This window comes from Balaenoptera musculus, chromosome 11 (assembly GCF_009873245.2).
Source record: "Balaenoptera musculus isolate JJ_BM4_2016_0621 chromosome 11, mBalMus1.pri.v3, whole genome shotgun sequence".
In the NCBI taxonomy this organism is placed as follows: domain Eukaryota; kingdom Metazoa; phylum Chordata; class Mammalia; order Artiodactyla; family Balaenopteridae; genus Balaenoptera; species Balaenoptera musculus.
Window position 1 is genome coordinate 72,364,689 of NC_045795.1, and position 14,455 is coordinate 72,379,143.

Below are 14,455 nucleotides of genomic sequence, written 5' to 3' on the forward strand. Positions count from 1 at the left end.
GCTCTGTCCACTGAGAGGGATATTCCCTTAGCAAGGAGCACAACTAGTGCCCAGATCTTGACTTCTAAATCCTATTCTCTACTAAGTAGCTGATTCCAGGGCTGGGGAAGAGAAAATACAAGATAATCTTGGAACCCAACAGAACTGAAAACATATGCCCACACAAAGGCTTATATACAAATGTTCACAACAGCATTATACGTAACAGCCAAAAAGTGGAAACCATCCAGATGTCCTTCAATGGATTACTGGATGTGGTATATCCATACAATGGAATACTATTCAGCCATAAAAAGAATGAAGTAATGATTCATACTACTGCATGGATAAACCATGAAAATACTATGCTCAGTGAAAGAAGGTAGACACAAAAGGTCACATATTGTATGATTCTATCCATATGATATGTCCAGAATAGACAAATCCAAAGAGACAAAGTGGGTTAGTGGTTACTAGAGGCTGCGGGGAAGAGGCCATGGGGACTAACTGCTAATGGGGTACAGGGTTACTTTTTGAGTGATGAAAATGTTCTGGAACTAGACAGTAGTAATGGTTGCACAACTTTGTGAATATATTAAAAACAAATGAATTGTATACTTTGAAAGAGTGAATATCATGTATGTGAATTATGTATCAATTTTTTTAGCTAGAGAAAAAAAAAGATAAGCCTGGAACAAACAAGTTAGTGTTTCAAGAATGAAAAGGATATGACAAAAAAAGAAAAACAGAGGCCAGCTTGACATGGATTCTCACTGGCCAAACTGGGGACAATTCGAACATGAAAACCGATGAGAATAATGGATTTTAATAACCTGTTGAATAAAACAAGAAACCAGAAATCCATACAGATATACATACATGGTGCAATGTTTTAAAATATTTCTACTAATTCTTTGACACTCCTTTTAAAGCACTGAGCCTATTTCTCGCCCTCTTAGGTGGGCTGGGTTAGTGGCTTGCACTTAATGAACAGAGTAAATTAAAGCAATAATATACAACTTTTTTTTCAATAATCGTTGAACAAACGAACCTTTAATAGCGGTTACACCATTGAGGTGTCCTGATCCAACATCGAGGTCATAAACCCTATTGTCAATATGGACTCTAGAATAGGATTGCGCTGTTATCCCTAGGGTAACTTGTTCCGTTGATAAATTTTTGGATCAATAAGTGATATTATGCTTTGGCTAGTGGGCCTAAGCTTTAATCACTTGGAGGTTTTTTTGTGCTCCGAGGTCACCCCAACCGTGTGGCATGTGGGATCTTAGTTCCCGGACCAAGGATCAAACCTGCACCCCATACAGTGGAAGCGCAGAGTCCCAACCACTCGACTTCCAGGTAAGTCCCAATAATATACAACTTTGAAGCCTGAGTCATAAAAGACATTGTGACTTCAGCTTTCTCTCAGATCACCTGCTGAATGTTGTGAGAACATTTAAGCAGCCCTTTGGAAACGTCCACATGGCTGGAAATGAAGGTCTCCTGCCAATAGTCACAAGGAACTGTGACCACCAGCCAACAGCCAAAGTAGCTTTCTAGGGAAGCAGACCCTCCAGCCCCACTTGTCCAACTGACTAAAACCTCAGCTGACATCTTGACTGCAACCTCACTAGAGATCTAGAACTAGAACCATCCAACTGAGCAGTCCCCAGATTCCTAACTCTCAGAAACTGTGTGAAATAATGTTTGTTCTTTCAAATTTCTAAGTACTGGGGTAACTTATTACACAACAATAAATAAATAATATACATAGTTTCAACGTATCTCCTCACAAAATATTTAACTACAAAAGGAAAAAGAATAACTTATCAATGGAGAAGCTTGGAGAACACCACACTAATAAAGTGATCAAAGTGAACATTATCAGCAATGAGACAAGCCAACCTTGTGAGCTACCTCCTGGCCAAAGATACAGAGCCTGAATCTTATCATGAGTAAATCCCAGACAAACCTAAGCTGAGGGATTTCCTGTAAAATAACTGTCCTGTAATCCACAAGAATGTCAGGGCCATGAAAGGAAGACTGAGGAGCTATTGCAGACTGAGACTAAACAGACATGGCATCTAAATGCAACAGATGGTTCTGAACTAGGTATTATTGTGACAACTGGACACATTTGAATGTGGTCTTAGTATTAGATGGTATTAATTTATCAATGTTAATTTCCCAATTTTTATGGCTGCATTGAGTCCTTACTTGTAGGACACTAAAGTATTAAGGGAAAATGAGGCATCAGGTCTCCAACTTACCATCAAATGGTTCTAGGAAAAAAAAGTTTACTATACTGACCACTTTTCTGTAAATCTGTGATTGTTTCAAAATTTTATATAGATACATAAATTTTATATAAATAATTATATATGTAAAATTTTGAAATAATCACAAATTTACAGAAAAGTGATCAGTACAGTATATATGTATAATTTTTTAAATATATAATTTATATATATTATATATGTATATTTATAATTTTAAAATAAGCAAAGGAAAAATGGAAAAGATCTATATGGAAACATCTGACCAACTGACTTTAATAGTGGGATGCCCTTAAGGCATCAAAGTTGCAAATTAGTTTTTCTCTGAAGTATAGTAATGTTATCAGCAAGCGCACAAACAGATAGGAAGTACAATTACAAGCTGAAGCACTCTCTGAAACCTCTGTATTACACTAGTAATATCTGTTACACAAAGTAGTTTTTATTGGGGGGAGGTAAGTATTAAATATTCAAGAGAGGAAACCTTTAATAGATATTGGTGGTATGCATCAAATTAACGGCAGTGTAGAGTTACTAAAATGAGGGGTTTGTAGGGAAATCACAGTCTTCTTTCAGCACCACTTTTATATTCCCATTCTGGAGTATCATGCTTTATGCTCTCAACCCACTCCCCCCAACTCCCCAAAAAAGGCCATCCCTAGAAAAAAAATTATTTATTTACCATTCTCACACCCAACCAAACAAAAATAATTTGTGTGTACCATGTAATACCCAATCCATATCCAAATTTCCCTAGTAGTCAAAGCAACTGACATGCAGTCAGGGATGAACCACTGATTTACAACATGTGAAACATGACTATTTTCTTCCAGTTTTTTCCACATTTTATATAGGAACGTTCACTTTCTAAAGAAATTAACAACAATATCATAAAGCAAATGAGACAAGGCAGTTAACAAAATTTTTTAGTCTTTACCTGAAAAGATCCACCTCATGAACAGTAGGTAAAATAACAGATATATGTGTGTCTCCCTAAGAGATAAAAAAGAAAAAAAAAATAGACAAGATGTCACTAAAATTGCCAGAAATTGACTTTCATAATATGCCTATCTATCTCATAATCTATCAGCCATGTTGCCCTGTCTTCTAAGAGTTTCTTCCTCCAGAAGCAGCTACAAAGAGAATGGGTCTTAACAGTCTCCCCTAACACAGCAGAAGGTCAAGGACAACATAGATTCCACCGATAAAACATTAATCCAGTGGTCAGATGTTATACTAATTCTCAACTGTATGAAATACTACCATAATACCAGTTGATATATATAACAGGCAAAACTTGTTTTCCTATTGCTCTCCATTTTTATTTAATTCAAAGGACAATGGGAGTGCTAATATACCAGTTAAATCATTTCAAATGAAAAATTCATCCCCACCCACGAACAAATGTAACTTTGGGAAAAATGTAAGGCAATTATAACTACAGAATCCTTTTGATTCAAGTTTCCTAAAAACAGAAGTCTGTTGACCACTCTTCTAAGATAAGAGGTTTTGTTAGAATTAAACCTTGTTTAATCTTTTTCAAAAGATAATTTTCTCCTTGTCCTCACAATTACAGTATAAATTCTGAGTTCTCCAGTGTCTACTAGAGAAAGAACAAGAAAAAAAAATCGGAAAAACATTAGGAAGCTTATTATCAATTCATTAAAAATTATTTAATGGGATATTTCAGTGATATTCAGAAATGTATCATAAACCCAAGAAACTCTACATTTGCTAGTTTAAAATTTCTGTTAAAGAGACTATATATGCTGGATTATTCTACCACAGTAGCACTCTACCTGCTGAGTTAACTGCACTATTTGAGTTGTCCCAGGCTTGTCATGACATGTGGGAATCCGTACCTAAAAGAGAAGAAATTAACTTTGGCTACAAAAGAATGACCTTTCTATAACTTGCGAGTCCTGCTACAATGAGGGATCAGAAGCACTCTATCCTGATGCTAAAAAGGTACACTCAACAACGCCTAAAAAGCCATAAAAACAAAATACTTATGTCAGATTAAAAACTAAAGTCATATTTTAGTCACAGCAGAAGGTAAGTGAACCAAGGTCTCCACATTCCCATACACACAGAAATCACTAACCCACTGAGAAGCAAATGTGCTGAAAAACAGAAAAGGACATGAACTACATACCACTTCCTGTTTATTGTTCTAATCTTTGCTTCATTAATATACACACACCCAAACACACCCTCTCAAGCTTGCCAAACTATGGGATAAATCTCACAGGGAACCATGAGAACTCTCAACCCAGACCTACTTTTGATGATTTCCCATGGAAAAAACAGAACAGAGGTCCTACAGAAATGAGCACATCTAAAGAGAGAACATTGCCAAAAATAAGTTCAACTTGAAAATGAATTGCAAAAGCACTTACAGCACATTCATACAAAGCCTGAGAGCAAAATGCTAATTCACTGTATTAAAAAAAACCTTAGTAGAGAACAATACCCTGGGATGGACATGTTGGTCTGAAACTGCACATTAAAAAGATCACTTAAGACTAAGAACCAATGACCTGCTGTATTAAAAAAAAAAAAAGACTAAGAACCAATGGCTTTCCTAATTTCTTTTAAATTTTACTAACTCATACTCAACTCTACAAGTGTTCTGCAATACCATCCATTTCTGGAGGGCCATGAAGTTGCACAATTCTAGGAGGTGGCATTTACATTCACATGCATTATATAAGAATGACAGCATCATGTAAACTCTACAGGATGAAAATGGGACTGGTGACCCCTGGAGTTGTGTGACTAATGGTTCTGTGCAGCAGGATAAATTGCAGTATCTTTGCAACTCCTCACATCAATGACAAGTGAAAGCAACAACAGGACTGAATGTTATTAGGAAGTTAAAAAGCAAAATTCATGTGTGAGCTTCCTAAAAAAGGAGACAAATGAAATATAAGCTATTATTACCTTCATTACTACCCCCATAATAGGCAGATGTAATGTTTTCCCTGGCATTGGTGCAGGCCATCGATCAACATCATTACAAGCTGAAAAATATAGTAAAATATTTCTTTAGTATAAGTGGAAATACTAAAATATTAAAAATGGAACATTAGAAGTTAGAACTCCACTTTCTGCTTTCTATATAGCAGAAAAAATACACTGGGAAAGATGGACGATAAAAGGCAAAAGTACTGAAAATATCTTATATTTCACCAGATATACACCTATGTTCTAGGATATAAATTGGTTAATACATGTTTTGAAAGCAACAGAATAGGTTTAAAGGGAGTTTTCCTACTCATTTATTACTACTAAAATTAGCTACAAAAGCACACCACCTAGCAGAGGTCTTCTCTCTGTATTGAGTGACATAAGGATTTCTGTTTAACAGTACTCTGAGTATCAGAATTGGCAACTCAATATTTGTTTATTATTATCCTAAAAAATAGGCATCATCTGTGTTGCAAAAGAAGAAATAAAAGATAGGATCTTTGGTGTTTGTAGGTAAATATGCCAGAAGAATTGTTTTACCTCTCTCTCCTACCATATAGTCCTTAAAATTCTTAACTAATTTTTTTTCATTCATTTCCAGTAAAAAATTTTAAACTCCTTCATAAAGGTACCTAACTCACACAATGTTTAACTTACCTGCTTCCAAATAAGGTTCATTCTTTTCAAAATACTCTGGTGCTATCTGTTTGAGCACGGTGTGAAAAAAATGAATATAAGGTAGTTTGCTGATCAAAACCAAGGACTGGAGGGAAAAAAGAAACAATGTTTAATTTCTTAATGATTATAATTTAAGTTTGCCATTTCTTATATAATCAATTACTAACAAGCCAAATTCAGCAAAAAGTGTGGATTTTAAAATAAAAAGGCTTTTACAGTAGATGGTTAAAAGAAACATAAAACTATAGTGGCAGAACACCAAAAGTTTAACCTTATTACTACATTTTAAGAGCATAAAGACACATTCACAGATTTTCCTGCTGTGCAGGAAAAAGAATTTCCTATAAACAAACTAATGTCATGGATAATTCCAAACCCTAGCTACTATTGTTGTCAGCAAAGCAATATTAGGAATTAGCCAGGTGAACTCTTCCTAAAAAGGAAAGCGCAAATTGTGATGCTTTTTCAAACTAAGACCTATAACTGTTATATTTTAGAGTTCAATGGTTTTAGCCACATTCTTAGAAATTGTGACTTTATAGTTTGTGACCACTTCAGATATAGATTATGCTGACTTTTTAAAAATCTATTTTTCTTGAAAACTACTTTTTATCTTTCCATTAAGCATCAATTAGTGGTCAGGGCATGTTCTGGTTACAAAAGGTAAAGGTGTGTCCTTGTTAGCTGGGATTAAATTGGAATTAACTGATATTTATATATATATATCTTCAGAAACAAAAAGATTATACATTTAGAGTGGGAACAATAATGACTAAGATGTTGATCAAGTATATTTACTAGCTCTTCAAAAAAAAAGATACTGCAGGCTTTTATTAGCTGTAAATATGTTACAATCTGTTTATTCTTTCCCTTATTCTAAAATGTGAAAATTAAACAGATTCTTCTGAGTTTTGACAGTTTCATACAATAACTGTAACTTACTGTCAGGAATCTAATACAGAGATAGCAGGAAGGCAAAATTCAATAGCAGTTAAAAATCTAGGGACTTCCCTGTGGCACAGTGGTTAAGAATCCGCTTGCCAATGCAGGGAACACGGGTTCAATCCCTGGTCGGGGAAGATCCCACATGCCGTGGAGCAACTAAGCCCATGTGCCACAACTACTGAGCCTGCACTCTAGAGCCTGCGAGCCACAACTACTGAGCCCATGCACCACAACTACTGAAGCCCACACACCCTAGAGTCTGCACGCCACAAATACTGAGCCCACACGCCACAACTACTGAAGCCCGCGTGCTCTAGCGTCCGCGTGCTGCAACTACTGAGCCCACGTGCCTAGAGACCGCGCTCCAAGAGAAGCCACCAAAATGAGAAGCCCATGCACCGCAACAAAGAGTAGCCCCCACTCGCCCCAACTAGAGAAAGCCCGCATGCAGCGACAATGACCCAATGCAGCCAAAAAAAACTAAGGACAGGTGTCTACAATCTAAAAAAAAAAGATAAAATATAAATTCTAGTATGTTTAAAGATAAAATATCAAACACTTTAAAGACTGTTCATTCTAATAATTTCTATTCTTCTAACCAGAATGTAAAAATATTTTTCTATTAATGTATATGAAAATTACCTTCTGAAAGTAGCCTCTTTTTAGAGTTTTGTCTCGAACTTGTCGAAAATACACATATCCATAAAAATAGGCAGGATCCTTCTATAAAAGAAGTGACAAATTAAAAAAAAAAAAAAAAATATATATATATATATATAGCCATCCTTTCTTATTAAAAGCAGGTTCCTTTATAAACTTGAACTGAGATATGAGGTACACACAAAGAGCTAGTTATGCTTTTCCACCAATGCAAACAACAATCATGACAATAACTGGCAGATAAAAACCTGCTAGCTTGCCCAAATAATCATAACTAAAGTACTAAGGTCAGATTTTACCCCCTATAACTTACTCTGTTTGTGTTCTTTATTCATATCTGTGGTAGTTAATGGAAGTTAGGAAAACAATCAAATTCTGTTTTCCCCAATGCTATACTTAGTTTTTAAAAAATTCTGCCTACAATTCTGAGTTAGGCATCAGTCTTATGAGGTATCCTAATGCAAAATTTCAAGAGAGAAAATAAAAGGAGTTAAATGCCAATCTGAATCTTACAGAGACAGTTATATTTTTACCCAACAATAATGAAACACTGGAATATTTATCAACATACAATTTGAAAGGTCCAAAAAACTTACAAAGTTTTTACATCCTAATGGAATAAACTCTGGCCCAGTTCCTTATTTGATTGTTATTCTTTAAACAAATATTTTTTGACTACCTACTTTGAACAAGGCATTGTGTTAGAAAAGATAAAAAGATGTGTAAGACACAGTTCCTTAAGGAGATCACAAACTAAGAGCGATAAGAAAAGTACAAAAATGACTAGTATGTGATAGGAGGGCAGGTACCATGCAAAAAGCACAAAGTGTTACAAAGAGGCCAAGGGGGAAGAGGTTACTTCTGTCTATGGCGATCAGTATTTTGTTGCGGAGGCAGCTGTTTCTGAGTTGGGCATTGAAGGATGGATATGATTTAAACAAAGACAAAGACATTTCAAGTGTAGACAGCCAAGAGTTTGAGCAAAACCACGCAGAGATAGAAAAATACAAGCTACCTCAGGAAAAAGCATACAGTTCAGTTTAGCTAATATATGGCACATGTATAGAAAGGAGATTAAGCTGGAAATTTGAAAGGCAAAGGTTTTATTTTGGAAGGCCCAAAAAGTGAGAACCAGGAAATATTACTATCATTAGCTCTTTATTCATTAAGCAATAAGTAATCATTTTAGATTTTATTTATTTTACGTAACATATATGTACACTTTAGCTGGGTACACTGTGTAAGATATATTGCACTGAAAAAGACAGAAGATGGACGTCTTTGGGCAAATATTTTTATCCTCAATAGCCCTCAATTCCTTCATTTGCAAAAGGAACTCTCTTGGAACAATACAGGGAGGATTAGTAAGATAATATATGCTTATTGATACAATGCCAAGAACATAAAAAGCTCTAATAAGTACTAGCTCTTATTATCCGCAGTTGACAGAATATGTTATTAGTGATAGCAAACGGTCATGAAAAGGACAAGACGGCTATAAGAGACATTTCAAAAGGTAACATCTTTGCTAACTGGAAGAGGATTCCTGTCATTAGTGGAACCAGGAAGGTAAGCTGTAAATACTTATTTTAGGCAAAAGATGTCAAGTTCTTATTGGATGTGCTAATAGGACATCCAGATGGAAATGTTCTTCATGCAGTTAGAGATAAAAGTATGAGGTACCAAACGGAAATTCTACACTCAGGAATCATCTGAATTATTAAAACTGTTTTTAATAAACAACAACTATAAACCAAAGCTCATTCAAAAATCAAAAAGAGACAACAATAATTCTACTATAAAGCAGGTAGGGATTACCACAGGGAAGCTTCAACTCTGGGTGATATTTACTGGTATACTACCACTCCACTTCCACATCTAAACAAAGAGTTTTAACACGTGAAAGAAAATTAATTCAACATTCTAATTTCTATAATTCACAATGGCATTATGTTTTAAGAATAGTAACTTTATAAAGTCTCTTTCACTCACATGCTAAATCCTTATGAATTAGACTCAGGAAATTCAGCAGTATAATACAGTAATAAAACAAAAGCACAATATTTCTGAATGCTATAAGAGGTAACTGAGTAACTGAGTTCTAAAGTTTCCTCTCACATAGACATTATTCTATTACTACTTTTCCAACCTTTAAGTAAACTGGTAAATCTTTCTCAAATTGATCCAGGAGACAATGCAGTGACACCCTCCTCCCAGAAGACTGTCGAAATCTAAAACAAAACTGGGTATCTCCAAGACAACCTAATGAAAACAAAAATGAAAGAAATTAAGGGCAGCACAGTATAACATTTATTTATCCAGTTTCATCACATCTTAGAGCTAAAGGGGTCCTATCAGTTACTGAAACACATTCTGTCATGCTTTAGAGAAGAAAAAAGAGATCCTGACAGTTCAACTTGCTCTAAGCCATCTTTGCTAGTTAGAGGCAAAGCCATTAGTAAACTGTGCATCTTAACTCCATGTCCCTCTACTGTTTTTCCTACTCCATTTTCTCTATGTAATTAAAACTTTTTGCAAACTGTGTGCATGTAACGTTGATTCACAAACATAATTATGAGCAAAAGAAGCCAAATACAAAAGAACACAAATTGTTCAAATCCATTTACATAGTTTTTTTTTTTTTAAATAAAGCAGGCAAACTAAACAATAGTGTTTAGGAATACATGGTTGGGTGATAAAACTATAAAGAAAAGCAAGAAACTTATTACTATAAGAATCAGTAGAGTGATTTGAAAAGATACATGCACCCCAATGTTCACAGCAGCCTTATTTACAATTACCAAGGTATGGAAGCAACCTAAGTGTCCATCAACAGATGAATGGATAAAGATGATATGATACACACACACACACACTCACACACAAATGGAATACTACTCAGCCATAAAAAAAGAACAAAATTTTGCCATTTGCAGCAACATGGATGGACCTGGAGAGCATTATGCTAAGTGAAATAAGTCAGACAGAGAAAGACATATGTATGGTATCACTTACACGTGGAATCTAAAAAATACAACAAACTAAGCAAAACTAACAAAAAAAGGCAGATTCACAGATATAGAGAACTAATGGTTGGTTACCAGTGGCGGAGGGGCAGGGAATATAGGGGTGGAGGAGTGGGGGGTACAAACTACTGGGTGTGAGATAGGCTACAAGGATTATTGTACAACACAGGGAATATAGCCATTATTTTGCAATAACTGTAAATGGAACGCAAACTTCAAAAATTATATTTAAAAAATTTTAATAAAAAGAAAAAAATTGAAAAAAAAAAGAATCAAGATAGTGGCTACCTTAGGCGAGGGGGAGGGAAATACTGTTTGGGAAGAGACATGAGGGGGCTTTTGTGGTGTTGGCAAAGTTCTATTTCATTTTTTTTTTTTTTAATTTTATTTATTTATTTATTTATGGCTGTGTTGGGTCTTCGTTTCTGTGCGAGGGCTTTCTCTAGTTGCGGCAAGCGGGGGCCACTCTTCATCGCGGTACGCGGGCCTCTCACTATCGCGGCCTCTCATGTTGCGGAGCACAGGCTCCAGACGCGCAGGCTCAGTAATTGTGGCTCATGGGCCCAGCTGTTCCGCGACATGTGGGATCTTCCCAGACCAGGGCTCGAACCCGCGTCCCCTGCATTGGCAGGCAGACTCTCAACCACTGCGCCACCAGGGAAGCCCCCAAAGTTCTATTTCTTGACCTTATATGTGTTTTATATTTCACAATGAGAATTCTTTTTAAAAAAAAACATAGCAGACTCAGGAAGAGCCCAAGTAATAGACTTACTATTTTAATCATTTTAATTATAAAGTTTTTAAACTTCAATCATTTTAGCAAACCTCTTAAAATATTACCTGAACTGTCAGGCAATAATTACAAAAAACTGTAAATACTCTAAAAAGTGAAAGACACAAGAAGTAGCCTGTCACTCAAATTCTTCCCAGTTACTGTATTTAGAACTAATGAGATTATATTAATACAAAATGTGCTCAAGATTTTATTACACACAGAAGTACTTATATTTCTTTAGCACATCAAGTTCTCAAAAAGGAAGCAGAAACTTGATATTACGCTTAAGTTTTTAAAAAAGCAACTCAGTACGTATACCTAAATGCAATTATAGAAACTAGTATTTCTTTGGTGGAGGAGGGAAGAAACAAAGGAGACTGGAGGGTGAGTCAGTTCAGTTTCTTTACTTGTCATAGCAGATGGTTCAAAATAAGGAAAACACATGAGACCTGAGATAATGGAAAATACTCCTAGCATTGTTTTAGTTCAACAGATTTATATACAGATGGTTCAGTTTTTCTCTTCAGAAGACAGAAAGGTCCACTGAGAAGTACATACTAATTTCTCTGAGACACTTAGCAAGATGTAGCAGAAAAAATGCAATGGATTTTAAGAAAGATGTACGGCCTCTGGAAAATGTAAGGAATGCTGAGCTTTGTGGAAAGAAAGTAATGAAGCTCCCATAGCCTTAAATCCCAACCCACCCCTGGCTCCACTCCGAAAACCATGGGCATGCTGTAAGAACTTTCCGATGACCAGCTGTACCTGCAAGCTGTACAGAACTGGTCAGGGAGCTAGTTCACCAGGTCAAAAAGGCTTTAACCATAGTGTCTTTGTGAAGTGAGGTAAATGGTTCCCATTTTATGTTTCAGAAGTCTGTTCCCTCACACACAAAAGGTTACTAAAGAAAAACCAACTCTTTATCTGGGTAGACCTTTGTTCTCCATCCTGACCTCACTATTAACAGGATAGGAAAAGAGGTGTTACGGATTGGCAACCAGGTTATTTACATTTGTCTTGCAGAAAATGATACCTGTGGAGGGCAGGGCAATCCTGATAACCTACAACCTCATCAAAAATAAATCTACCTTGCTAGTATGACCCATCCAATTTGCCTATTTAACAGGAGAGTGTACCTCTACATAAGCAGTATAATGATTACATATGAAAGATGGTTAAATGACTGTGCACATGAGGGAAAGATTATAATCTGAGGAAAAAGGAACCACAGTCAATGGGATCTAGTCCCAGGTCCATCAATAATTAGCCTTCTAGAAGTCACTTAGCCTAAGGTTCTCAATTTCCATGTGAACAAAAGTTAAGGGGCATCATAAGATAATCTCTAAAGTCACTTCCAGCAGTAATATGCAATAATTCTAAAATAAATCTCCACAACTGACCTACGATTGCACTGAATTCCAAGTATCTTACCCACTGTATTCACTAAGAAAACTAAAGACCTATAAAGATCCAAAAAGATCTAAAAGTTACGCTACGTGCACCATAGCTTTCTGATTATTAACAAAAAAAAAGGTAAAAAGCTTTAATGGAAATTATTTTTTCTTCATATAAATCAATGTATAAAGATGAATTTATACAAATTTTAAGATTAAATGACAGCTCTCCAAAGAAAATACACCTTCACGTGGCTTCTTGACTAAGAACCACATAAACTCTTTCCCTGATAAAGCAGCAGGGATTAAGCAAACAGCAAATTTGCTCAGCAAATCCCCACAGCTTGAGGAAAAGTTCCACTTTAATTAATCTAAGATAATCTTTATGAGCCCAGAAAACAGAACTAATAACCCGACACTTTTTAAACCAAGAAAATTCCTGTAACCTTCCCCCAACATCCTTTTCCAAACAACTAAGTTCTTACAACAGAAATCAAACAGAATCCCAGGTCAAAATTATTTTCATTATTTTGTCTGCTTTCAGAAGTGATTTTCCCCCCTTTCAGTACATGAACTGAGCACCAATTTCACTGAATGCTCACTCTGTGGCAGGCACTGTCCTAAACACTTTAGATACATTAACTCATTTGGTCTTCATGCTTCTCACGTAGGTCCTATTATTAGTCCTGTTTGTGAGGAGGAAACCAAGGCACAGAAAAGTTATGTAATCATCCAAAGAAATAAATCTGCTAAATGGCAGAGCAAGAATTTGAGCCCACGACGTCTGACTCTGGAGCTGGTGCTCTTGACCATTACATCATACTGGCTCTTTCAAGTCAAAATGGACTTCAAAAACACCACTTCCACTAACATGAAATATCCAGAATAGGTAAATCCATAGAGACAGAAAGTAGACAGGTGGTTGCTGAGGGGGAGAGGTGGGAAGGAGGAAACTGGAGCAGGAAGTTTCTTTTTCGGTGATGAAAGTTTTCTAAAATTGACTTCGGTAATAGTTGCACAACTCTGAATATTCTAATCATCACTGAATTGTACATTTTACATGGGTGAATTATATCTCAATAAAACTGTTTTTTTTTTTTTTAAATGCTATGTCACTGCCAACTGGAGCAGATCAAAAGCTTCTATTTTTCACTTAGAAAACGAAGTCCTGAAAAGCACCCCTCCAACTGAAGAGTTGCTGAACTCACTGGTTTCTGGGACACTCACTGTTTTCACGGCTCCTCCTATGCGAATGCCATGTGGTAAGCCACAGACAGCTCTCCTCCCATTTTAAAATTATCAAGGGCACAGATGATTTTATCCTTTACATCTGCCAATCAAACCAAGACTGCAAAGCTATAGATAAACGGAAGACACTTTCCTGTATCAAAAATATTACTTGAGGGGCTTCCCTGGTGGCCCAGTGGTTAAGAATCCACCTGCAAATGCAGGGGACACAGGTTCGAGCCCTGGTCCGGGAAGATCCCACATGCCGCCGAGCACCTAAGCCTATGCACCACAACTACTGAGCCTGCACTCTAGAGCCCGCGAGCCACAACTACTGAGCCCGCGTGCCACAACTACTGAAGCCCGTGCACCTAGAGCCCATGCTCTGCAACAAGAGAGGCCATGAAAATGAGAAGCCCACGTGCTGCAATGAAGAGTAGCCCCCGCTCGCCACAACTAGAGAAAGCCCACGTGCAGCAACAAAGACCCAACACAGTCAAAAATAAAAACAAATAAATTTATTAA

General features: G+C 36.3%; 1 protein-coding gene across 8 annotated transcripts in view; it reads right to left on the reverse strand.

Moving 5' to 3' along the window:
* DENND6A (DENN domain containing 6A) overlaps positions 1-14,455 on the reverse strand; it is a 54,661-nt gene that overhangs the window by 21,564 nt on the left and 18,642 nt on the right. For 7 of the 8 annotated variants that reach the window (XR_005021842.1, XM_036868807.1, XM_036868805.1 and 4 more), the window contains 6 exons: positions 9,658-9,770; positions 7,491-7,571; positions 5,883-5,988; positions 5,199-5,278; positions 4,055-4,117; positions 3,193-3,248 (listed from right to left, as the gene is read on the reverse strand). Coding sequence is in view for 7 of the 8 variants with exons in the window: in XM_036868807.1 (XP_036724702.1) it covers positions 3,193-3,248; positions 4,055-4,117; positions 5,199-5,278; positions 5,883-5,988; positions 7,491-7,571; positions 9,658-9,770 (499 nt within the window). In the remaining variant the exon portion in view is untranslated. The remainder of the gene's footprint in view (positions 1-3,192; positions 3,249-4,054; positions 4,118-5,198; positions 5,279-5,882; positions 5,989-7,490; positions 7,572-9,657; positions 9,771-14,455) is intronic. The other variant, XM_036868806.1, reaches the window with a different exon arrangement.